Below are 25,000 nucleotides of genomic sequence, written 5' to 3'. Positions count from 1 at the left end.
GGAAAAGAGGAGTGGGAGTTCTAGGCAGGGTGCTCAGAGAAGGATTGGACAAAGCCCTGTGGCTGCCTGGGACGGCATCTCAGGCCCATGGCAGGTGTGTGCCCAGGGTGCTGAAGGCCATGCAGTTAATGAAAGAAGAAAGGAGAGTGGTGGGCGTGGGGTCAGAGCCAGCCTTTGGTACACACCATCCTCTGCCGGCCCTGGCCAGGAAGCCCTTAGAACATGTTGGGCCTTGTAAGCTGTTGTTAGGATTCTAAGTAAAGGAGTGCATTTTTTCTAAAATGCAATCTCCAGGCCGGGCGTGGTGGCTCAAGCCTGTAATCCCAGCACTTTGGGAGGCCGAGACGGGCGGATCACGAGGTCAGGAGATCAAGACCATCCTGGCTAACACGGTGAAACCCCGTCTCTACTAAAAAATACAAAAAACTAGCCGGGCGAGGTGGCAGGCGCCTATAGTCCCAGCTACTCGGGAGGCTGAGGCAGGAGAATGCCGTAAACTTGGGCGGCGGAGCTTGCAGTGAGCTGAGATCCGGCCACTGCACTCCAGCTTGGGCGACAGAGCGAGACTCCGTCTCAAAAAAAATAAAAATAAAAATAAAAATAAAATGCAATCTCCAGCAACATGCCCCAAACAAAATTCAACTTTTCCCCTCAAACAAGCCTCTTTACTATCTTTCTTCTGCTGGTCACACCAACCCAGGCTCAAACCTGGGAGACACCCTTGACTCTTCTTCTCTTTCACCCTCTGTTCTTAGTCTTGTTCATTTTTCCTCAATGTACAGACAGGGCAAGCCATACCTACAGTCCACTGTTTTTAAGATAATTGCCCTGTTCTCTTTTCCTGTGCTTCTTAAGGAGGCCAGGCCCTTATCTCACATAGCACAACTGGGGTCTCCACTGCCAGTCTCTCTTGCTGCTCTCCTGCCCACTATCCGAACATTAGTCCTCTAGCACTTATTACGCCAAGTTCTAGCTCCAAGGTCCTCTCTTAGCATCTAATCCTGTCTTGGCATCAATCTTGACTACCATGTGCTCACCAATATCTTGCTCTTGTGTGGCTTTCTTCAGTCTGACCCATGGTCACCAGCTTCCCCTGTTTGCCCCTCCTTGCTTTCTCTCTCCCCCTGAGGGCAAGGGTGAGCCATACCTGCAGTGCACGGTGATGGGGTGGTTCCCTGACTGCTGCTGCTGCTTCTGCACGGCGGCAATGATGCTGATCATGCCCTTTCCGTCACTGGGGATGCCCACTTCAGGCCAGCCATGGAAGTGGAACTGCCGGATCTGCCGGCTCTTATTCTCCTTTGGAAGAAAGGGGATCAGGCAGGCAGGGGTAACCCTGCTTTTCCTGGGGGCAGAGTCCACCCACCACCCATCTTACCCTGGTGTTGGTGACCAGGAGGTCTCGGACGGTGTAGCTCTCACATTCCTCCTCCTTCTTCAGTTCCACTGTAATATCTCCATAGGACACCAGTCCATCGGATGGCCAGTACTGGGCACACTTCTCCTGGAGGGACAAGTTGGAGAGGTGAGGGGCTCAGAGTACCACATGTATAGAAGCAGCACTGCCCACGAGCAGCCTGACCTCTCTCAGTACAGCCACCTCTTACGCTGACACACTTCGTCCTCAAGGTATTGAAAACTTGTAGGATCATTATATCACATCATTCCAATTAGCTTCCGATCCTCACCAGAGACTCAACAGACACTGACAGGGTCTGTAAAGAACTCTGACTACAGGCTCACAGGGTATCCAATACTTGGTGGCTGGAGGGAGAGAAGGAGTGAAAATCTTTGTTCCAATTCCTTTCTTTTTCTCCCATAGGGTGTCTTCATAGTGAACGCTGCTTACATCCGCCAGATTGCTAATTCAGAAAATCCGAACCAATTCACATTCCCAGACAGCCACGGGCTTCATCACGGGCCCAGGCCACAGTATCCTTTCTCCCTTTTACCTTTATCTCTTTGATCTGCAAGGTACCTTCAAGTTGCTAGCACTCGCCTTTCTGTCCTTGCTAGTGAGCAGGAGATGGTCTACTGTCTGTCTTTGCTTGCACCTGGCTCACTTCCCTCTACAGCTCCTTGTGGGAGTGGCTGCGTCTCTTTTCATTTCTGTATTCCCCACACCTTGCACAATGCCTGGCACATGGTAGGCTCTCAGTATCTGGTAAATGAATTTGTTCAATGTCTGCAGAACAAGCCAAGGCATAAATACATAAATATAACATCACACAGTTATGCTGCCCATTTCTTTAGAGAATTTTGGGGTAAGATCTGAGATTCTTCACTACTGGCAATTGAAAATTCTCAACCATACACATAATGTCATTGAAAGATTTGGAAAAAAATTAAGTAGAAAAAGAAGTTGTGAATAGTCTCACAGTCTCGCAGTCCAAATAAAATCATGATTATTAAAGTGGTGAATCAAGGACATGCCCTGGACTAGTGCTCTTCTACCCATGCTCTCTAGGAGCCCTGGGGATGCCTCAGGGATCGGTGCTCTGGGCCTCTCTTCAACCAGAACAGCCCAAAAAAAAAAAAAAAAAATTATCATTAAGGCTCACTTCGTCAGGCATTATAATTAGTTTTTATGGCACTGGTGGGTGGAATGGTTTTTGCTACCATAGTGCCTTCTCAACACTGATTTACACAATGTCTCAGCTGGGATGAAGACTTGGCCTTTAAAACCATCAGAACCATGAGGTCCCGATGGGTGTGAGAGTCACAGAGTGTGTGTGCTGGAGGAATTAAGCGTGATCTCTAAGACAGAAATACATATCAAGTCTAGGGACCAGATATCAACACTAAAAGTCTCTAATTTTTTTTTTTTCTTTTTTGAGAGAGTCTTGCTCTGTCACCCAGGCTGGAGTGCAGCGGCATGATCTTGGCTTACTGCAACCTCCGCCTCCCAGTTTCAAGTGATTCTCCCACCCCAGATTCCCCAGTAGCTGGGACTACAGGTGTGCGCCACCATGCCTAGCTAATTTTTGTATTTTTAGTAGAGACAGGGTTTCGCCATGTTGGCCAGGCTGGTCTCAAACTCTTGACCTCAGGTGATCCACCTGCCTCAGCCTCCCAAAGTGGGAAGATTACAGGCATGAGCCACCATATCTGACCAAAAGTCTCTAAATTTTGTATACATGGGTGGATTTTCTCTCAAGATCTCTGGAAGACCAAAGAGGATTTTTTTTTTTTTTTTTTTGAGACAGAGTTTCGCTCTTGTTGCCCAAGCTGGAGTGCAATGGCACAATCTTGGCTCACTGCAACCTCTGCCTCCCAGGTTCAAGCGATTCTCCTGCCTCAGCCTCCCAAGTAGCTGGGATGACAGGCATGCGCCACCATGCCCGCTAATTTTGTATTTTTAGTAGAGATGGGGTTTCTCCATGTTGGTCAGGCTGGTCTTGAACTCCTGACCTCATGTGATCCACCTGCCTTGGCCTCCCAAAATGCTGGGATTACAGGCATGAGCTGCCGCACTTGGCCTCAGAGAGGATTTTTAAGACAAGGAGTGACAATGATTTATATTTTCAGAAGGACCAGCAGCTGCCATATGAAGAACTAAAGGTGGGTTAGAATGGGAGCAGGAGGACCAGTTGCCAGGCCACTGCAGACGAGGCTGCGCATACGAGTCATCCCCAGAGTCCCACGGGCAAGCAGTGAGAGACGAGGGCTTGTTTGAATGACAGCAGTTATGCTGGAGAAAAGTGGGGAGGCTCTGCCTGTATCAGGACTTAGTAGCAGACTGGATGTGAGGGGTGAGGAGAGGGGAGTAAGGAAGGTAACTCTCAGATTTTAGACATGAGCAACTGGGCAGAAGGTGGCTATTTATTTAGAAGGCTAGGAGTGGGGTGGACTAGTGTCAGGGGAAGGAGGAAATCAGGAGCCCACATTGGGAAGGGGGACAGGTGACTGGGCTGGAGACGTAGATTCAGGATCCCTGGCATATGGGTTGTACTTAAAGCCACAGGACTGGCTGAGATCCTGAAGGGCTAGTGTGTCAAAAGAAAACAGAGTGGGCTAGTGCCTGAATCTAGTATACTCCAATGTTTTAGAGGAGGAGGTCACAAAGAAATAACAAAGGAACTGCCAGGTGAGTGAGTGGGGTGATGCTGTGGAAGTAAGTGTTCTGAGGAGGAGAAGGGAGGCACTGACTCTATCAAATGCTGCTGTAAGGACAACAACAAAAAAAAAAAATCAGAAAAGAGAAATGACCTGTGGATTTGGCAAGAGGTCAGTCACTGGTGATCTCGACTAAAGCAGTCCCAGGGGGGCCAAGCCTGAAAGGAACAGAGTGAAGAAAGAACTTGGGGGGAGAAAGCCAACTCTTTTTTTTTTTTTTTTTTGAGATGGAGTCTCACTCTGTCACCAGGCTGGAGTGCAGTGGCGCGATCTTGGCTCACTGCAACCTCCAACTCCCTGGTTAAAGCGATTCTCCTGCCTCAGCCTCCTGGGTAGCTGGGATCACAGGCATGCACCACCACGCCCAGCTAATTTTTGTATTTTTAGTAGAGATGGGGTTTTGCCATGTTGGCCAGCATGGTCTCGATCTTCTGACCTTGTGATCCGCCCACCTTGGCCTCCCAAAGTGCTGGGATTATAGGCTCGAGCCACTGCACCCGGCCGAAAGCCAACTCTTTAAAGGAGTTTTGCTGGGAAGGGGTGCAGAAAAACAGGATAGTAGCTGGAAGGGAAAGTGGGATCAGCAAATTTTTTTGTTTTCAAAAGATAGGAAATGTAACATGTATAGGCTGATGAAAGTAGTGGTTAGAGAGGGGAACTGCTGATAGAGGTGGGAGAGAAGATGGTTATAGCAGCAACATCCCTGAGCAGGCAGGAGAGAATGGGGCCAAAGGCACAGTGGACAGCTGGACTGAGAGATGCAGAAACCCTTTTCCACTGTAACAAGAGAGAAGAGAGTTGGTACAGATTTGAAGAGGCTAGTTGTTTGGGGGTGGGACGATGACAGTGTTCTTGTCTGATTTCTTGGAGAAGAATGAGGCCAGGTCACAAGCTAAGGTGTGAGTATGATGGGACAGGCAAGAGCAGATGCTGGAGGTTTCAGGAAGAAAAGGAAGAGCAATAGCATTGCTAGGTGGCACCAATTACCCCTATGAGATTTGTGGTCATTAGTTCAATGTGAGAGCATTTGGCACTGTTTTGTGTTTTTGCCCAGTGATGTTTGCTATATCAGATAGAGGCATATATCTGGGTTTTACTAGAGAGCTTGCCATGAACGTAAGAAAGCATGAGGGATGCTGGGCGCGGTGGCTCACGCCTGTAATCCCAGCACTTTGGGAGGCCGAGGCGGGCAGATCATGAGGTCAGGAGATGGACACGATACTAGCTAACATGGTGAAACCCTGTCTCTACTAAAAATACAAAAAAATTAGCCAGGCATGGTGGCGGGCGCGTGTAGTCCCAGCTATTTGGGCGGCTGAGGCAGGAGAATGGCGTGAACCTGGGAGGCGGAGCTTGCAGTGAGCTGAGATCACGCCACTGCACTCCAGCCTGCGCAACAGAGCGAGACTATCTCAAAAAAAAAAAAAAAAAAAAAAAAAAAAGGAATGAGGGAATAAACAAAGGTAATAATGATAATGACATACCACAAAAACTCCAATCAGAAAACTCAAACGCTCAAAAACAAAACTCAAAACACAAAAACAGAGTAAGGAGGAAGGTGAGGACATGTTTGGGGTGGCTGATGTTGAGAAAGTGGAGGCATTAATGGCTCTAAGGACTTGACGAAGACAAAAATGACTGGAGTAAAAGAGAATACTGAGGTGGGAGGAAGGAGGCAGTAACCAGGGCGGATGCCTTGTTGAGATTCTAAAGGTGGTGCAGATACAGGGCAGATCGTGACTTGACCACAGGATGAGGTGGCTGAGGAAGCTGAGAAATAGAAAGACTAAGGATAGATGGATCATCCACATGGTGACTGATGCCGCCAAAACCAGAGTCAGGAACAGGGGCTCAAAAGGAGCAGTAAGCCTGCTGTTAAAATCATCAGTGGGTAAGGGACAGAAGACAGGGAATGGGTGTTCAAGACCAGTAGAAGAAAAGCTGGGGACTGGAGTTACATCTCAGATTTGTGTATTCAGGTTATGGCCTCTGGATAACAGCATCTTAAAGAAGTGAAACAGAAGCTTTTCTGTCTTTTCTCCCACTTTGTCTTTCCACCAGACAGCATGAAGTCTCTTATGCGATCTAAGGCTGACACTGGTGATGGGGACACACAGTTTTGTGGAGACTAATGCTATCATGTTTCACTATGCTTTAGAGAAGCAGGATGAGGCCTAGGGTTGGGCTAACCTAGCATGGGAGTTCCTGGCACTGCTCTGACTGCCCAGGCTGATGGTCCAAGCTGCAGCTGCTGAGGGAACCCAAGGCTTACCAGGCATCCTGGTGAACCCTTTTACTTAAAACGGAGCAGAAGGCGGCCAGGGGCAATGGCTCATGCCTGTAATCCTAGCACTCTGGGAGGCTACGGCAGGCGGATCACTTGGGGTCAGGAGTTTGAGACCAGCATGGCCAACATGATGAAACCCTGTCTCTACTAAAAATATGAAAATCAGCTGGGCATGGTAGTGCATGCCTGTAATCCCAGCTACTCGGGAGGCTGAGGTGGGAGAATTGCTTGAATCCTGGAGGCGGAGGTTTCAGTGAGCTGAGACCGTGCCACTGTACTCCAGTCTGGCGAACAGAGTGAGATTCCATCTCAAAAAAAAAAAAAAAAAAAGCAGGAGATAATTTAAAATTCTTAATTCCTTTGGGATTTTAATTTATATAGGTATAGAATTTATATTTTGGGATCGGATTTTTTTTTCTCTGGGAACTTAATATTGTAAGTGAGGATGGTAGTGTCACTGTATAAATGTAGGCACCTTTCATTGCATCATTTAGGCCTATTGCGTTAATGATCTCTGGAACCTACACTTGACAACATGAATGGAACAGAAAGTGAACTTGGGGTCCAGTGAGGCCTTGTAAAGAACATCACTAATATCCTGTTCTGATCCACTCAGAAGCTTCTGAGGGCAAGCACTACTGTCTGCTTCACTGGCCCTAGGAAGACAGAGCATAAGGTACAGTGGAAGGTAAAGGGAGAGGCCTCACTCAGCGGGTAGGAGAATTTGTGTGTGCATGACTCTTCTCCCCACTGCCATACACATGAAATGCTTCCTGGTCCCCTACCCTTTACTCTTACTAGGTCCTTTTCAAGGATGGAAGAGCCTGCATCTGACAGGACAGAGGTGGAAATGTTCACTGGGCCACATTTTATCACAGGGCAGTGGGCTGAGATGGTCCTTGTGTTCGCGGTTCCAGCTGTTTGGCCTGCTCTTTGGTCCTGCCCATCACATATCTGGAGGGCAGGGGTGCAGGAGGAACCACATGTAGGGCCCCGGTCTGATCTGCAGGTTCCAACATGGTTGATCAGAGAGGGCTGGGAATAGGCACCTAGCTCCTGAGAACACGGTGGCTCATTTCCTAAATGGCCTTTGTTACTCAGGTATGTGCTTCCTTGAGTGCAAAGCCAAGCCCCTTAACCAAACCTCCCACCTTGTCAGTATTGTTATTAACGATGATGAAGACGCTGGGCGCGGTGGCTCACGCCTGTAGTACCAGCACTTTGGGAGGCCGAGTCAGGCAGATCACCTGAGGTCAGGAGTTTGAGACCAGCCTGGCCAACATGGTGAAACCCCATGCCTACAAAAATACAAAAATTAGCTGGGCATGAATGGTGGGTATCTTTGATCCCAGCTACTAGGGAGGCTGTGGCAGGAGAATTGCTAGAACCTGGGAGGCAGAGGCTGTAATGAGCCCATATTGTGCCATTGTACTCCAGCCTGGGTGACACAGTGAGACTCTGTCTCAAAAAAAAAAGATGATGGAGACCTACAAAGTATGTCTGTTGATTAGGTACATCATACAAGTCTAAGAAGAATAGCTAATGAGTTAAATGGCTGATTACAATTCAAAAAAAAGCCAGGCACTATGGCTCAAACCTGTAATCCTAGCACTTTGGGTTAATAGGTGGGTGGATCAATTGAGTCCAGGAATTCAAGACCAGCCTGGGCAACATGGTGAAACCCCGTCTCTACAAAAAAATACAAAAACTAGCTGGGCGTGGTGGCACGTGCCTTTAGTCCTAGCTACTTGGTGGGCTACGTGGGAGGATCACTTGAACCTGGGAGGTTGAGGCTGCAGTGAGTCGAGATCGTGCCACTGCACTCCAGCCTGGGTGACAAAATGAGACCTTGTCTCAAAAACAAACAAACAAAACAACCTGATGTAATGAAACATCAGGGTGAGCAAATATTGTAAAGCCTTGTACCAAAGTTAACATAAGTACAGATGGGGAACAAGTAGTGACTTGGGACAACTAATGTAAAACATACTTTGTATTTTAAATGTTGGACTATAAATTCAATGAGTCATGAGTGGGTGCCATCTTTAATTCCTCCTCACTTCACCCTCTCTGGGATAGCACCCTCTCACCACCTGAGTCCAGGCCACCAGCATTACTGCCACAGCTTCCGCATTTCTAAAGCGTCCTCCTCACTGCTGCCAGAGGGAGTTTTTAAAAAACACAAACTGGGCCGGGCGCGGTGGCTCAAGCCTGTAATTCCAGCACTTTGGGAGGCCGAGACGGGCGGATCACGAGGTCAGGAGATCGAGACCATCCTGGCTAACACGGTGAAACCCCGTCTCTACTAAAAATACAAAAAAAAAAATAGCCAGGTGACGTGGCGGGCGCCTGTAGTCCCAGCTACTTGGGAGGCTGAGGCAGGAGAATGGCGTAAACCCAGGAGGCGGAGCTTGCAGTGAGCTGAGATCCGGCCACTGCACTCCAGCCTGGGCGGCAGAGCGAGACTCCGTCTCAAAAAAACAAAACAAAACACAAACTGGATGTTGTCAAGGGCTCTTCAACTCCTTTGTGAAGATCAAACTCTTCACTGTGGCTTAAAGGAATTTTCTCACCAGGCCTTGCTAGCTTCTCTCCAGGCCCATTCTCTGGATTCTGATCCCTGCTAAGTGACACTCCAGACATAATGAATCACTCATTTGCTGCAATGTGCAACCTCAATAGAAATAATTTTTAAAAGAATAAGCATTGTCAAAACACAGACTGGGTTCCCCTGTAATGTGGGGGGTGAGGGAGATATCCCTGAGATTGAATGTGCTTAGTAGAGGCTGTATGATTCTGACTCAGGAACAGTATTAGGTGGTTTCCTATACTGAGAGGAAATTGACCTAGGGAACTGCTAGGGTCCCTTTTTAGTATGAGTTTCCATACAACTCTGCTTTTTAATTGACTTGGAGGGCTTTTTTCTTTAAAAGATTTCCTTATTATTGAATATTAGACTGTAAGTTTCTTGTTTGTGCAATTTCTTAAATTCTACTGCTTTATTTTATGTAGTCAGCAATGAGGCAATCCCTTCTTAGGGACACTCATACTGGGTCTACCTCAGAACCTTGATCTAGCTGCCCTGCCTGGGGCACTGGGAAGGAAAGGGTGCCCTGCCTGGGGCACTGTGCAAAGGCTAGGCTAGGGGGACTGTATTCAGGAGAAAGTGAAAGGGTGTGAGCTGTCTGGGAATAACATAGAGGCTCAGATCACACTGCTTTTCTAGTCTTGGGAGAAGCTAACGACTGCTTAGACACCAACTGGCTGGGCAAGCCTGGAAATGCGTATGTATTTATATACCTTTTAAGTATGTACTTATACTATGCAAATGTACTCTTTGGACTGTATAAGTCAAAGACAAGGTCCAAACACCTTCTTGCCTTCCCAACCTCCCTATTTACACACACACCTTTTCATGCTGTCTCTCAATGCCCAGGACCTTTTAAGCTCACCTGGCCTCTCTCCTCCAGTTCTGTTAGCATCACGATAGAGCAGGATTTCCACTCCCAGATCATTCGCCAGAAGTCCTCAATTGTGTGGAGAAGAGGGCCCTGGCTGGCGATATAGGAGTCCTTCTGCCGGTAGCCCTGCACGGGCCAGGTTAATTGCAAGGGTGAGATGGTTTAATCAGAGAGGGACTAGTGGAGAAGACAGGCCACTAGGAAGGGATGGGGACTGCTTGGAGGCAAACTCAGCCCATACAGAGCTCCCCTGTGGCCAAGGACTAAACCCTATCTGACAAGCTGGTTGCTTTCTATAAGAGACAGGGAAGTGGAAACAGGGATTAGAGCTAGGATGAAGAGGACAGGAATGGGAAAGATCAGAGGGCAGCCAGGTTCCTCTTGGCTGTGGTCTGCACTGTGAACTTTTTCTTCCAGGTATTATACTGCTGCATGCCATCTGTTTTTCCCCACCTTCTGCTCTACGGAGCTGGACAAACCTAATGTACAGGGTGAGTGGGTGGGTGGGTATCAATTCACTATTTGTTGACTGATTCAAACATGATCCTCCCCAGCAGGTATGGGAGGGAGGCACTGCAAGTCCTGGCTGGATCTCCATGGGGTGTTGGGGGCTTAGGGGTCACACCCACCACTTACATCAATAAAGGATGCATTCACATAGTCTGTATTCTCTTCGCCCCGCTTAACTGGAATGATCACTCTGTTGAATTCATCTGTAAGAAGGACAGCGGCTCTAGCCAATATCGTTTGTCTTCTCCCTCTCCTTGCATTGCTCCCACCTCAGGCCCTGGGCAGACAGAATCCCAGCTGGGCAACGACATGTCTGTTCCTAGCTCATTAGGGAGAAAGCCTTTGGCTTTTACATTCTTTTATTTCCAGAAGCCACTAAGGTGCAACAAGAGGCAACACCATGTTGTTAACTGGATGCAACAAGAGGCAACGCCATGGTTTTTGTCTACAAGCCAATCATTAACTAGTACCTGAGAAGTGGAAAGGGTGGAGGGAATTGAGGGATGGGGCAATAAGGCTCTGGAGTGGAGGGAGGGCTCTTACATGGAATGATCTGTAAAACACGGTTCTTCTTCATGTTGGCTGGAAGGTTTCCAGTCCGCATCTTGTCATTCTGGATTTTGATTGATGTTAACTTCTGAATTGGGAAGGGGAGGGGAAACATTACTAATCCCAGTAACTGAACTTGACAAGATTATACCTGTCACTCGGCCTGCACCTTCAGGCCACTCTGGCTCCATACTGCTCTTCTCACCAGGGCCCTGACCTCTGTTCCCATATGTTCTTGTCAGAACCCTGAAGCCAAGAGCCTGTTTGGGAAATGCTACCTTCCAGGCTCCTGTGGACTCTCTTGAGAGTCTCCTGGCCTGGAATTTTGTGATCCTGGAGCAAGGGATCCCAGCATTGTAGAAGGGAGTGTGTCCACTCTGCAGTTCCACCCCCAGAGGCTGCCTTAGGCTCTTCAAACTTATTCAGAATCGCATCCTCCCTTCCCCTGATTCTGAGGCTCCTTCTTGACATTTGCTATTCAAAGTGTAGCCCATACACCAGCAGCGTTGGCTCCATCTTATTAGAAATGCAGAATCTCAAGCCGGGCATGGTGGCTCATGCCTGTAATCCCAGCACTTTGGGAGGCCAAGGTGGGCGATCAACTGAGCTTAGGAGTTTGAGACCCACATAACCAACATGGTGAAACCCTGTCTCTACTAAAAATTAGCCAGGGGTAGTGGCACGTGCCTGTAGACCCAGCTACCTCATGAGACAGAAGAATCCCTTGAACCCGGAGGCAGAGGTTGCAGTGAGCTGAGATCGCGCTATTGCACACCCCAGCCCCAGCCCAGGTGACAAGAGTGAAACTCCATCTCAAAAAAAAAAAAAAAAAGAGAAAGAAATACAGAATCTCAAGCTCTAACTCATACCTGCTGAATCAGAACCTACATCTTTTTTTTTTTTTTTTTTTTTTTTTTAGACAGAGTCTTGCTCTGTCACCCAGGCTGGAATACAGTGCCGCAATCAGCTTACTGCAATCTCTGCCTCCTGAGTTCAAGTGATTCTCCTGCCCCAGCCTTCCAACTAGCTGGGATTACAGGCATGTGCCACCATGCCCGGCTAATTTTTGTACTTTTAGAAGTGATGGGGTTTCACCATGTTAGCCAGGCTGGTCTTGAACTCCTGACTTCAGGTGATCTGCCTGACTCGGCCTCCCAAAGTGCTGGGATTACAGGCATGAGCCACCACGCCTGGCAAAAGAACCCACATCTTGACAGGATCCCAAGGAAATCTGTGCATGTGCTATTATTTGAGAAGAACTTCTCTAAGGAAAGTGGTCCTCCCCACCCCAACCCAGAATCTCCTGCTTCTGAGAAAGCACTTTTTTTTTTGAGATGGAGTCTAGCTCTGTTGCCTAGGCTGGAGTGCAGTGGCACAATTTTGGCTCACTGCAACCTCTGCCTTCCAGGTTCAAGCGATTATCTCGCCTTAGCCTCCCCAGTAGCTGGGACTATAGGCATGCGCCATCATGCCCAGCTACTTTTTGTATTTTTAGTAGAGATGGGGTTTCACCATATTGGCCACGGTGGTCTTGAACTCCTAACCTCGTGATCCATCTGTCTCAGCCTCCCAAAGTGCTGGGATTACAGGGGTGAGCCACTGTGCCCAGGCTGGGAGAGTACTTTTACTGATGACAGTGTGAGACATATGCCTTAGGTGTGTTGGGAACCATTGTCTAGTGGCATATAGGAGCTATCAGTGATCTAAGGTCCAGAGGCCAAATGTGGTCTGCTGCCTGCAAATAAAGTTTTACAAAACAGCTACACTCATTATGTTTACCTATTGGTTATGGTTGCCTTTGTGTTACAAAGACAGCACTAAGTAGCTGGACAGAAACCATGTGGCCTGCAAAGCCAAAATATTTATTATCTGGCTCTTACAGAAAAAACTGCTCTTGCTGTATATCATAATCACCTCGGAGGGTTGGGGGCCTTAAAATACTGTTGCCTGCTTCTCCCTACTCAAACACAAATGAAGTGATTCCAACGTGCAGGATGAGCTGAGAATTACTAGAGTATGAGGAAAAGACCACCTCCTTAACCACTGGCATGCCTCACAAGGGGATTCACTGTTGGCAAATGCACAGTCAGGCATCCCACGTTCCACAGATTACAAGGATCTTTCAATCTGAAGGAGGTTATCCAGCTCCAATTCACCTTAAACTCCTCCTCTAATCCATTGTTGCTGGTTCCTGGAATTTTGTTGTAAATTTTCTGCAGGTGGGTTTCTAGAGAGGTCACTTCCAGTTCTGTATCTCCATAGAGATAATGCTCCAGAAGGGCTTGGTATATGAAAACATACTGCATCTGAAACACGAATGACACACAAGTTCTTGCTTACATACAACATAGTTCTCATGCCAGATCACCTGCTCCCACCCCCACTTCACTCCAGTCCATTTCTCCTTTGATCCTAGCAGGAATAAAAGGACTTCCTCTTATTATCCCAATTTAGTGAAGTGGGACTTGAAATGCAGGAGTCCCTGTGGGGCTGCTTAACTTGGGAAGAAGGGTCCAGGTCTACCTTGGGGGTGGTGGACGCCTGGAGAGAAGGACAAACTCAATTCCTCTTCATTCTGAGAGTGCAGATTTAATAGTCTGAAGGGGCTGTCAGAAACTGGAGACATCCAAAGTCTCCGATAGTCTGGTCCCTGCCTCCCTCCTGGTGCTAGGCTCCAACTGCAGAGCCAGTCTCACTGCTACTCCCAGATATGGCTGAGCTTCATCATGTCTCTGGGCACTGGTTCTTTCAGCTGCCTGTTCCCTAATCCTTGAAGTCCAATAACCTGTCATCTGCCTTCCTGACTCTCCCAGGCATGAAACCACAACCTCCTCTGTGCTCAGTTTCTTTGAATACATAATTTATAAGAGCCCTTCATCACTTCAAGTGGGCCAGCCACTCCACACCTGTGGGTGTTTCTTGTCAGGGGGGACAAGAGATTAAGAAAAGTAATAAGACACAGAGACAAAGTGTAGAGAAAGAACAGTGGGCCAGGGGACCGGCGCTCAGCATATGGAGGACCCGCGCTGGGACTGGTCTCTGAGTTCCCTCAGTATTTACTGATCACTACCTCTACCATCTCGGTGAAGCGGATGTGGCAGGACTATAGGGTAATGGTGGGCAGAGGGTCAGCAGAAAAACATGAGCAAAGGACTCTGTGTCGTAAGTAAGTTTAAGGAAAGGTGTTGTGCCTCAATGTGCACGTAGGCCAGATTTATGTCTGACTTTACACAAACATCTCAGTGCAGTAAAGAGCAGTATTGCCGCCAGCATGTCTCACCTCCAGCCATAAGGCGGTTTTCTCCTATCCCAGTAAATAGAACGTATGATCGGGTTTTACACCAAGACATTCCATTCCCAGGGAGGAGGAAACAGATGCCTTCCTCTTATCTCAACTGCAAAGAAGCCTTCCTCTTTCACTAACCCTCCTCAGCACAGACCCTTTACGGGTGTCGGGCTGGGGGACGTTCAGGTCTTTCCCTTCCCATGGGGCCATGTCTCAGGCTGTCTCAGCGGGGAGGAACCTTGGACAATACCCAGGCTTTCTTGGGCAGAGGTCCCTGCGGCCTTCCACAGTGCATTGTGTCCCTGGGTACTCGAGACTGGAGAATGGCGATGACTTTTACCAAGCATACTGCCTGCAAACACATTTTTAACAAAGCACATCCTGCACCGTCCTAAATCCATTAAACCTTGAGTCAATATAGCATGTGTTTCTGTGAGCACAGGGTTGGGGCTAGGGTTACAGATTAACAGCATCTCAAGGCAGAAGAATTTTTCTTAGTACGGAATAAAATGGAGTGTCTTATGTCTTCCTTTTTCTACATAGACACAGTAACAGTCTGCTCTATCTTTCTTTCTCCCACAATCACACTGTATTATAATCATTTATAATTACCTGTGAGTCTGAGTGAATCCTCAATGTGAGCAGATGTTTTAGTCCTGGAACCCCCCCCCCACCTGACCCACAGATCACTCACATCCGTTTGCACCATCTGGCAGCGCTGTGCCCGGATCCGGCTCACAAAGCCATACACGTCCACCTTCCGTTCTGTATGCATCATGTCCAGCATGGCATCAATGACGACAAAGGTACCTGTACGCCCTACACCTGCACTGTAGCCAGAAAGCAGGGGGTTATAGGGATGGTTGGCCTGCCTTGTGGGAGCAGACAGGGAGGGGCAACACAGGCGGGGGCTCTTCCTTTAGGGTCTAAATCCTAATTCTGAATGGGGTGGAGCTGGGACTCTCCAGGAGCCAACAACTCCAGTATGTCCTGAATCCTGACCTCCAGCTATTAGGACGAAGCATTCTGATACTTAGAAGGGTCCGAAGGCTGCAAATATACATGGCCAGCACTTGACCTAGCCTTTTGGCTTCATAGCAGGGTCTCCCAGCTCCTAATCTTGGAGGACTGCCCTACTCTCCTGCCTCAAGTCATATTCTCCACCCTGCACTAGAACTTGGAGTCTCTGGCTGTTGCGCTGGTGCCCCAGTAGTTCATCTACTCCGTGTCAGCCTCCTTAGCCAGGGCCCTTGTGCTATTCCCCTGCTCTGGCCATGGGGGCAAAATGTAGGGGTGGGGGGACAAGGGTCAGGCCACACTGACCTGCAGTGGACCACGATGGCCCCTGCATACTGAGGGTTACAGGCCTTCACCTTCTTGAGGAACTTGAGCATGCCGATCGGGGTAAAAGGCACCCCAAAGTCTGGCCAGCTGGTAAAGTGGAACTGAGTGATGAGGCGCTGTGGCTTTCTGTTGGTCATGTCGCCCACCTGTGAAGTGAGGAGATCCTGTGTGTTGGCCCTGATACCCAAGGGTGGGCAGTACCAGGGGAGGGAAGGTGACTGCTGTGGTTGTCAGTGACAATGGAAAAGTGAGTGTACCCAGGGGAGTTAGTTAACCACGGACACAAGATCCCACAACTAGTCAGTGGCAGGGTCAGAACTAAAATGCAGTGCTCCCAGCTAAGCCCTCTTTTCGTAGTACCACACTGCCCCTTGGCTGAAGGTGACCTTTGCTCAGGTCTCCAGGGTTGCCTGGAGGGCTGGGGCAGGCCCATCACATCCTTGACATTAGGAGTCTTTGGAGTAGGAAAGGAGGAGAAAGGTGAGTCAAGCACCCAGGAGACTGCACTGCCTCCTCTTACTCCCTTTGCACAGTGCTTGGTCATATTTAAATGATCAGACTTCATCTCAACAGGTAATTTTTCATCAGTCATGAAAATACTGCTCCTTCAGCTTTGACAGAGAAGTTCCCTTGAGCCCAGATCTCTGGTTTCAGAATTCACATACTGCATACTCAGTAACTCCTGACCACCCTGAGTAAGGGGGGATGACCCAGCCTGTTCCCTCTCTCTTAGTGGTCAGCAGGTCCAACATAAGAACTGAGAAAGGACAGAGGAGACAGTACCTGCTGGATGCAGAACTTCCGTACTGTGTAGTCTACCAGGACAGTCACATCCTCTACAGACACCCGAATATTCCCATAGGTCCAGCAGCCTTGGTCTGGCCAGTACTGGGCGCACTTGCACTGGGAAGAAAAAGACATGCATTTCCTGACCTTAGAACTCCTGCCCATGGCAGATGTAAAGGGCCCGGAAGGAAGAGCCCACAAAGCCCAGATTAAAGTCCCCCAGAGGGCCCTTTGACCTCTTCTCTACCTCAGTCAGCTGCACATTTACTTATTCAAATATGCCCTTTTCTCAAGTTCCTTAGCTGCCATCTATTGAGCACAGTTTCCTAATTTACACACAGCCCTAGTCCCATACTTCTCAATGTTTCCCACCCACACTCCCTTGGTTCAGGGCGAATCTGAAGCCATTTTACCTACAAAATCTGCACTTCCACAACATTTCAGGTCATGCTCTAGGAGAAAGCCTGTTTGAACCCCTCGAACCAGCAGCCTGCTATGAGTGAGCCACCAGGGTGGACTGATGCAGACTGCAAACCTGCCATGAGAGGCCTAGAGCTTTTACTGTTGCCTGGGCTTTGGATAGCTTCCAAGAGCCAGAGGTTTGGTTGGAAGAAACTAACCTAAAGCCCAGCCCTAGCAATGTCTTCCCACGCTACTGTGGAGCTGTTGATCATAACACCCGATACCCTAAGATCAAGGTGACTCAAGGGCCATCCTTGAGAAAGACTGTAACGAATAGGTATTTCTCTCTGGGGCTCGACCCCAGGACCCAGGATTGGCTCTGGTTGTGGCCCAGTGACGGAGCTGGTTAGGCCAGGCATGCACTTGGTAGCCACAAAAGGAAAAGGACCAGTTAGGAGGCTGCTTCCAGGATCAGGCCAAGGCCTCAAATACCCTTTGGCTTGCAGGGTCTCAGTTCGTAAAGCTTCCTCTGCTGATCCAGGATAAACCAAGGGCCTCAGCAGGTGGGGCAGAAAACCAGGGAAATAAGGGACTAGAGAAGCCAGGAGAAAAAAGCCCCTCTGTGGGCTGGGCACGGCGGCTCACACCTATAATCTCAGCACTTTGGGAGGCTGAGATGGGTGGATCATGAGGTCAGGAGATCGAGACCATCCTGCCTAACACGATGAAACCTCATCTCTACTAAAAAAATACAAAAAACTAGTTGGGCGTGGTGGCAGACGCCTGTAGTCCCAGGTACTCAGGAGGCTGAAGCAGGAGAATGGCGTGAACTCGGGAGGCGGAGCTTGCAGTGAGCTGAGATGGCACCACTGCCCTTCAGCCTAGGCGACAGAGCGAGACTCCGTCTCAAAAAAAAAAAAAAAGCCCCTCTGTGGCTTCTCCTTAGCTGATGGCCCAAGTTAGTCTCTTTCAGGCTGTTTTGGAATCAGGGTGCCTTGTTTGACTACCAAATACAGAGAATGTGCTCTAGGCACACACCTGAGGTTCATCTGAGGCTTCCAGACCACAGCAAAGTCTGGTAGACTTCAGCCTGTGTCTTTCTGGATGAACCACTGGTACAGCACCCACAAAGGGTAGACAGCCAGGCTTAAACTCAGAGCTTATATGCAGAGTGATCCCTCCGCTGTTCACACCCAATTTCTCCACTTACCTCCTTTCTCTCCTTCAGGTTGGTAACCATGACGATGGTGGCTGTGTTTTGTTCCCAGATCATCCTCCAGAAATCATTCACCGTTTCTTCTTTTGGTCCTAAAGTAGCCAAGAGCAAAAATAAAGAGAACATACACCAAGAAGAAAGATGCTGGGAGGCTGGGAACATCCATTCCCGACTTTTGGAAGCTTGTGCCCAAATGTGTCCAACTAAATATCCAACTCATGTATCCATCCACCCCATTACTAACTGAGTATTTTCCATGTTTCTACCATGTATATGCCAGACATTTCACTAGGATGCAGTTAGGGGGAAGGCTGTCAAAATATAAACAGAACACGAATGATGTCTCCCAAGGATATCACAGTTGGGAATTAGAAATAATGACTGCTGACAGAATACCTACATTATGGACCTCACAGTGAGCTAAGTGCTTCATATGGCATTTACTCCTTCCTATTATGCTCTGAGGTGGGTGTCATCAGCCCCAGAAAGGTTGGATGACTTGTTCAGGCTAGAATTCAAAATTTACCTCCCATATAACCTTTTTCAGGAAGTCACTAGAAAATTCTAAACAAAAATGAGAGGCAAACAGAGGAAAATAAATGAGATCCAACACAGCAGAGAAGCTAATGGAATTCCCAGGGTACTGGTCTTAGAATGATAACTCTACCAGAGGATAGAGAGCAACCAATCCACAGTGCAACTGAAGAAAAGATTCTAGAAGGATCCCAAGATAAAAAAATTAAACCTCATGTATCTAAAGATACTGAGAGAAGATATATACATCTGGTAAAGAGTTTGGGAGGAAAATCAGTGGTAGTTATATAAAAAACACAATGACTTCAAAAAAGGGGGAAAAAAACCTATACAAAAAATAACATAATACTGTTTTGGCTATGAATATTTGTAAACTCATAATAATAGTAAGTATCACCTTAACCCCAAATTGTGATTTGAGAGGATGGGAGAATGGGAGGATATGTGGGTACACGTCTATTTGACTGAGGGGGAGGTGCTCTGTAAGGGGATCAGATGATGTCATCTACCATAAGAAGCCAATAGGTAAAAATGGTTGCCCCAGGGGCATTAGACTAAAAAAGTGAAAAGAAAAGGGAGGAGAACTTTGTTTTTATAAATCTTGTAGTCCCTAATCACTCTTTCTCTTGAGACAAAGTCTCGCTCTGTCACCCAGGCTGCAGTGCAGTAGTGCAATCTCAGCTCACTGCAACCTCCGGCTCCCGGGTTCAAGTGATTCTTGTGCTTCAGCCTCCCAAGTAGCTGGGATCACAGGTGCGCGTCACAACGCCTGGCCAATTTTTAGTAGAGATGGGGTTTCACTATGTTGCCCACGCTGATCTTGAACTCCTGGGCTCAAACAATCCTCCTATCTTGGCCTCCCAAAGTGTTAGGATTACAGGCATGACCCACCTTGCCTGGCCTCAATTACTTTTTAATGCTGCAAACATCCACATATTTTTTCTAGGGTTCCAAGAGTGAAGACACTTGTTAGAACAGCAGGCCTGGAGATGTGTGTAGAACACATAAGGGACATAGTGCTGGGTCCCTGCTCTGAGGGTTCCTAGACCACCTATCTGAATAATGGTGAGGCTTAGGCCCATGAGCTGGGGGAGAACCAGCCTGGACCCTGTGAGGTGGCTGATCCTCTCTGGAAACTGATTCCTAATTCGAACTCTGAGCAGCCTGGCTGGAACCTAAGGTTAACTAGCACCAAGGACAGAGGGCCTCACTAGACTGTGTTTTGTGTATACGGCCTTTTCCAGTCTTTTTAATACACATATACAAAAAGACTTATTTTAATGGATTCCCGGATACTAAGTCATCAAGATGAAGGCTGTTAGTTGTAAACATGTATGACAGATTACAATTCTTTCAGGTGGTAAAAATTACAGAAAAGCTACAGCATTCTGGTTAATCCATTTAGCATTTGGGAGTAAAAACCCAAACCCATTATGGGATCATGGTTAAATCTAAGAGTAAAAAGTTGTCATTACTTTACCTTGTGCAGCAATGAATTTGTTCTTTTCTTGGTAGCCCTGGGGTGCAGGGAAGGAAAGAAAAAGAAAGAGAAAACCAAAAATGAATAGAAATGAAATTCTCCAGTCTGACTTGAACCAGTTAACAAAACCTGAAAAGGTTCAGGTACTTAAATAACCAAGTCTAGATATTCCCAAGGGATTAGCTTTGGAGCTAGGACTTAGAGTTTACAGAACTCAAATAGTCTAGGCAGTCTTCTCAAATCGAATTATAACATGTGGCGGCACTGCTTAACTAATACAGAGTAATGAGAATGAGGCAAAGCTACTGATCTTATGTTATGTTCAAGGCAAAGATGAAATGTGGCTCTCTGGCTCCTGAGATGTCTCTAGATTCTGAAAGCTGAATCTCAGTGGGCTCTAGGTGGTAGCTACATTCCTACCAGTAAAAAGAAACATGTCTAAAGATCCTATATATTCTAGGCTGGGCGTGGTGGCTCATGCCTGTAATCCCAACACTTTGGGAGGCCGAGGTGGCAGATCACCTGAAGTTGGGAGTTTGAGAAACCCCATCTCTACTAAAAACACAAAATTAGCAGGGTGTGGTGGTGCATGCCTGTAATCTCAGCTACTCAGGAGGCTGAGGCAGGAGAATTGCTTGAACCCCGGATGCAGAGGTTGCAGTGAGATCACACCGTTGAACTCCAGCCTGGGCAACAAGAGTGAAATTCCGTCTCAGAAAAAAAAAAAATCCTATATATTTTTAGACATCTAAAAATGAGTAAGGAAACTGGTTTCTCCTAAGGCTCTAGGCTGGAAGCTCACCTGCCAACTGTGCCACTGTCTCTGTTTCATCTCCTCCTGTGACCAGTGTTAGGTCAGCTGACCTATGTGTTTCCCAAACTACAAACCCCACTTTCCTCTGCCTTTCACCACTACTCCATGGTGCCTAGTTCCCTTCAAGATCCATGTGTGTGGTCTTAGTTCTCTATGCAAAAAGTTAAGTGGTTGCCAGGGGGGTGAGAATGGAGATTAATTGTATTTAGACACTGAAGTTCTTTTTGGGGTGAGCAATGTGCTCTAAAACTAAGGGGACAACAGCTAGAGTACAAGGTTCTTCTTTTGAGGGGATGACAATGTTCTGAAATTGACTGGTGATGGGCTGCATTTATCTGTGAATATACTAAAAAAACACTGAATTGTAAACTCTGGGTGAGATATATGGTATGTGAACTACATCTCAATAAAGTTGTTAGAAAATGTTCTAAAACATTTATGGTGATGGCTGCATAACTTGGTAAACTTACCAAAAATCACTGAATTCTCACTTAAAATGGATGAATTTTATGTTTTATATATTATACCTCAATAAAGTTAGGGGGAAAAAAGGTTTTGATAAGTGTTAACTAGCAACCCACAAAAAGGATGTAACAACGGCCTCTGAATTTGCTTCAGCAAAGGATGCTGCCCTACACACTAAGCCCAGAGAAAATTTGTTCCTCTTTCCCACTGGATCTCTATCTGTACATAACACTGTTGGCTGCCAAACCCTTCCTGAGCCATGCTTTACTCTTTGCCTTCTCAGATGCTCTCTTCTCTTGGTCTCCTTCCATCTCACCCATGGGCACCTGTTCAATGTGCCTGGCAGGGGCTGTGGGTCCAAGGTCTCTTTTCTTGCCCCACTCCTTTCTTTAATGACTTCCAAGTCCACAGCTCTAGAGTATTTCCTCTGAGCTCCATTTCAATATGACCAACTGTATGCTGGATACATCTACATGGATAAATCACCCTCCAGTCTCTCATATATAAATCAACCACCAATTCTTGCTAAATTCTACCTCCACGTAGTTTTCACTTCATTGCCGCTTTCTCATCAATCCTCATCATTTGTGACCTGCTATTGCAATAGCCCCCAATTGGTCTCTCCTAAATCCATGTTGTACATGATAGCCGCAGTGATCAATATGTAAATGTGGCCACACTACTCCTTGCCTTGAACACTTTTCAATGGTACCCCATGGCCTAGATAAATTCATCAAAACCTCTCAGCTGTACTGAAAACTGGCAGACACTATAAGGTGGCTCACTTAGCACCCACTCCTGCTCCCTTCTAGCCTGACTATCTTACAGCTAAATTTCCCAGACTCCCTAGCAGCTCAGCAATCCACGAGATCTAGCTTCTTCCTAGCAGATGCTCCCACACAGACTTGGGGTAGAAATGAGCAACATGAGATAATGACTGTGCTAGAAATCTGGTCTTTGGGCAAGCATAGTAGTAGAAGCATCCGGTTCTTCTGCAGCACTGTGCAGAGGTTTCACTAAGACAGTCACATGTTGCATACATCTATAGCTGCTCTGCTCTTTGCTGAGCAGCATCTAAGCCTGGCTCACTGGACCTTCCACAGGTTTTGTAAGATACCTAGTATCTTATAATAAACCCCTTTCTGCTTAAAAGAGTGGATGAAAGGTACACTCTGTAGTCTGCAAGTAAGAACCCCAATGGACACACTTGACATCCACTACCTTTCAAGATCAAGTCTCATCTCCCACCACTTCCCATCTTATACCTTATGACCTAAGACTGCTATTTCTAGTCTCTGTGACTTTGCTCATGTTTCTCCTTTGCTTTGAAGTTTCTGCCCAACTTTCTTCTCCTGAACTCTGACTCACTCTTCAATAATGAGCTCTACTGGGTTACCAGGTTGGGCTGAATGTTTTTTCTCTGAACTCCACAGAACCTGGCAATACCTCCTTTGCACACATAGCACATTACAGGAAATGACCTAACTACCTGTGTAGTATATGAGGGATTACATCTTACCTGTGTAACCTTTAAGCCTACCCACAGTGCTTGGCACACAGCAGGTGCTCAAAAAATGTTGACTGAGTTTAATAAACTGTGAAATCCAAATTTGTAATCTCTGCTCCCCACTTATGGTTAACCACAGGTTTTTCCCTGCTTTTGTTCCCTCACTGAGTTCATAAGGTCCCCCATTTAGCCCTCTTCGTCTAAACTCTGTCTACTAATAACTAATAACTGTCTAATAACCATCAAGGCATTATGGGATGCCCTAGTGTAAGCTCTAACTAAACATGGTCAAGGGATAAGCCTATTTCTTTCTACTGTGCTATTACCATGAAGAGATCCCCATCTCAGCTGCTTAACAGCCTTAACATACAATTAATTTTTGTCAATTTTCACCTTCAATGTGGGAAGGGACCAAACTGGTTACGGTGGCAGATGCTGCTGGTTACTAACTCAAAGCCATTCCTCACTTTATTCTTTGCCATCAGAGCCACAATTTTGTTTGAACATTAACCTTTCACTGGCTTGAAAGATGCCCATTCCCCAGGCTCAGAGGGGTAAATCATGATCATTCTCAAGGTCCTAGCCAGTGATTAGAGAGGGATGTGAACATGTGATCCAATCCTGGCCTGCTGGTCCTGAGGACAGGGTGGTGGGGAGGATTCTGTGAAAAGCCTTCCTCCCTAATAGACAGAAAATCATAGGCAGGTATGTTCCTCTTCTGTGCAGGATGCTGTGTTTACAAATAATGCTTGGGACTACTGCAGCCATCTTGTGACCATGAGACTGTTGACAGGGCTAAGCATAACTAAGTAGAAAGATGGAAGCACCTGGGTTTGTAAGGATGTCACTGACCTATGGAATCAGCCAACTCAAGAACTTGTCTGCATTTGCTTTCATATTATGAGACAAATATATGTTCCCAGCTGGGCACAGTGGCTCACATCTGTAATCCCAGCACTTTGGGAGGCAGAGGCAGGTGGATCACTTGAGGCCCGGAGTTCAAGACCAGCCTGGCCAACGTAGTAAAACACCGTCTCTACTAAAAACACAAAAAATTAGCTGAGCATGGTGGCACATGTCTGTAATCCCAGCTACTCGGGAGGCTGAGGCATGAGAATCACTTGAGCCCAGGAGGCAGAGGTCATAGTAAGCCAAGATCGCACCGCTACAATCCAGACTTGGTGTCAGGGTGAGACTGTCTCCAAAAAAAAAAAAAAAAAAAAAAAAAAAAAAAAAAAAAAAAAAAAAAAAAAAACAATGTTCCCATCTAGACAACTTTTAGTTGAGTATTCTCTTACCTGCAGCTGGACACACTAACTGATCTTGCGTTACTCTTCTGCGTAACATTAAAGTCAACCTATTCCACCTAATCTCTTCATCATGATCTTTGAAGTAAGTTCTAGGAATTCCTGCTGATTAATAGCCTTTCTCCATTTTCCTTATTGACTGCAGCAATTATTTGTCTAGTCAGGGTCCCTTTCCTTAAAACCACAAACATGTGAATATTAACGTTAAACATACATACAGGAACTTCAGCAAATTCACTCCAGTGAGAATGCCTGGACTGCCCCATTTCTGAAGTCCATCTAATAGCCTATTTTTTGGATACAACCTCTTTTTCTTTCATCTTTCTCCTTTTCTTATGCTGTTCTTTCGTTTTCTCAAGATCTCCAGTTCCTCAATCCTACCAGTTTTTCCTAGAATATTAGTTTATTCCTAACAACTTCCTGATGCTTTTCTTTTCCACTGAAACTGAAGCCCTTGGTTGACTACTTGAACCAGCAACTGACCTTCCCTTTTGTCTGAGTACCACATGTTCTCTGCATTTACCACCAATCCCAGGGTGCAGATGAAGAAAAAAAAAAGAAAAAACAAATCATACAACTCAGCACCCCCCAACCCCCATCAATGACATCCCATTGTAGGTAGGCAGGCCCTCAGTGCAGCTAGACATGCCCTTCACTTTCTCTCTTCAGTATCCTTTTCTCATGGACCTTAGAAGCTGTTCCAAACTTTCGCTGCTCTCATGTCACAGTCCCATCCCATTTGTTCAGTAGACAACCATGAAAACATAGGTGAGTTGCCTCAGCTTGCTTTATCCACACCTACGAGTCATCTCTATCCATTCTGTCCTCTCCTTTAACACTCTCAGAGGAAGAAACAGCCCTTCTTATGTTCACACTAATCTCTCCATCAGTGTTCTTTTTTTTTCTTATGGTAAAATACAACATAAAATTTACAAT

The 25,000-nt window shown here is 46.9% G+C and overlaps 1 protein-coding gene across 1 annotated transcript; it reads right to left on the bottom strand.

Annotated features, from left to right (window-relative positions):
* Positions 1-645: 645 nt before the first annotated feature.
* LOC126947295 (receptor-type tyrosine-protein phosphatase alpha) lies at positions 646-20,644 on the bottom strand. The gene is made up of 11 exons (XM_050777987.1): positions 19,972-20,644; positions 17,952-18,049; positions 16,337-16,456; positions 15,533-15,699; positions 14,904-15,039; positions 13,080-13,229; positions 10,918-11,011; positions 10,501-10,577; positions 9,856-9,990; positions 1,379-1,504; positions 646-1,299 (listed from the first exon to the last, which is right to left on the bottom strand). Exons 2-11 carry the CDS (start codon positions 18,012-18,014, stop codon positions 1,081-1,083), a joined length of 1,287 nt encoding a protein of 428 aa, XP_050633944.1. The 5' UTR covers positions 18,015-18,049; positions 19,972-20,644; the 3' UTR covers positions 646-1,080.
* Positions 20,645-25,000: the final 4,356 nt, after the last annotated feature.

Source organism: Macaca thibetana, unplaced genomic scaffold (assembly GCF_024542745.1).
Source record: "Macaca thibetana thibetana isolate TM-01 unplaced genomic scaffold, ASM2454274v1 unplaced_scaffolds78, whole genome shotgun sequence".
Lineage (NCBI taxonomy): Eukaryota > Metazoa > Chordata > Mammalia > Primates > Cercopithecidae > Macaca > Macaca thibetana.
The sequence above is the reverse complement of the archived record's forward strand: the minus strand, read 5'-3'. Positions and strand labels throughout refer to the sequence as shown.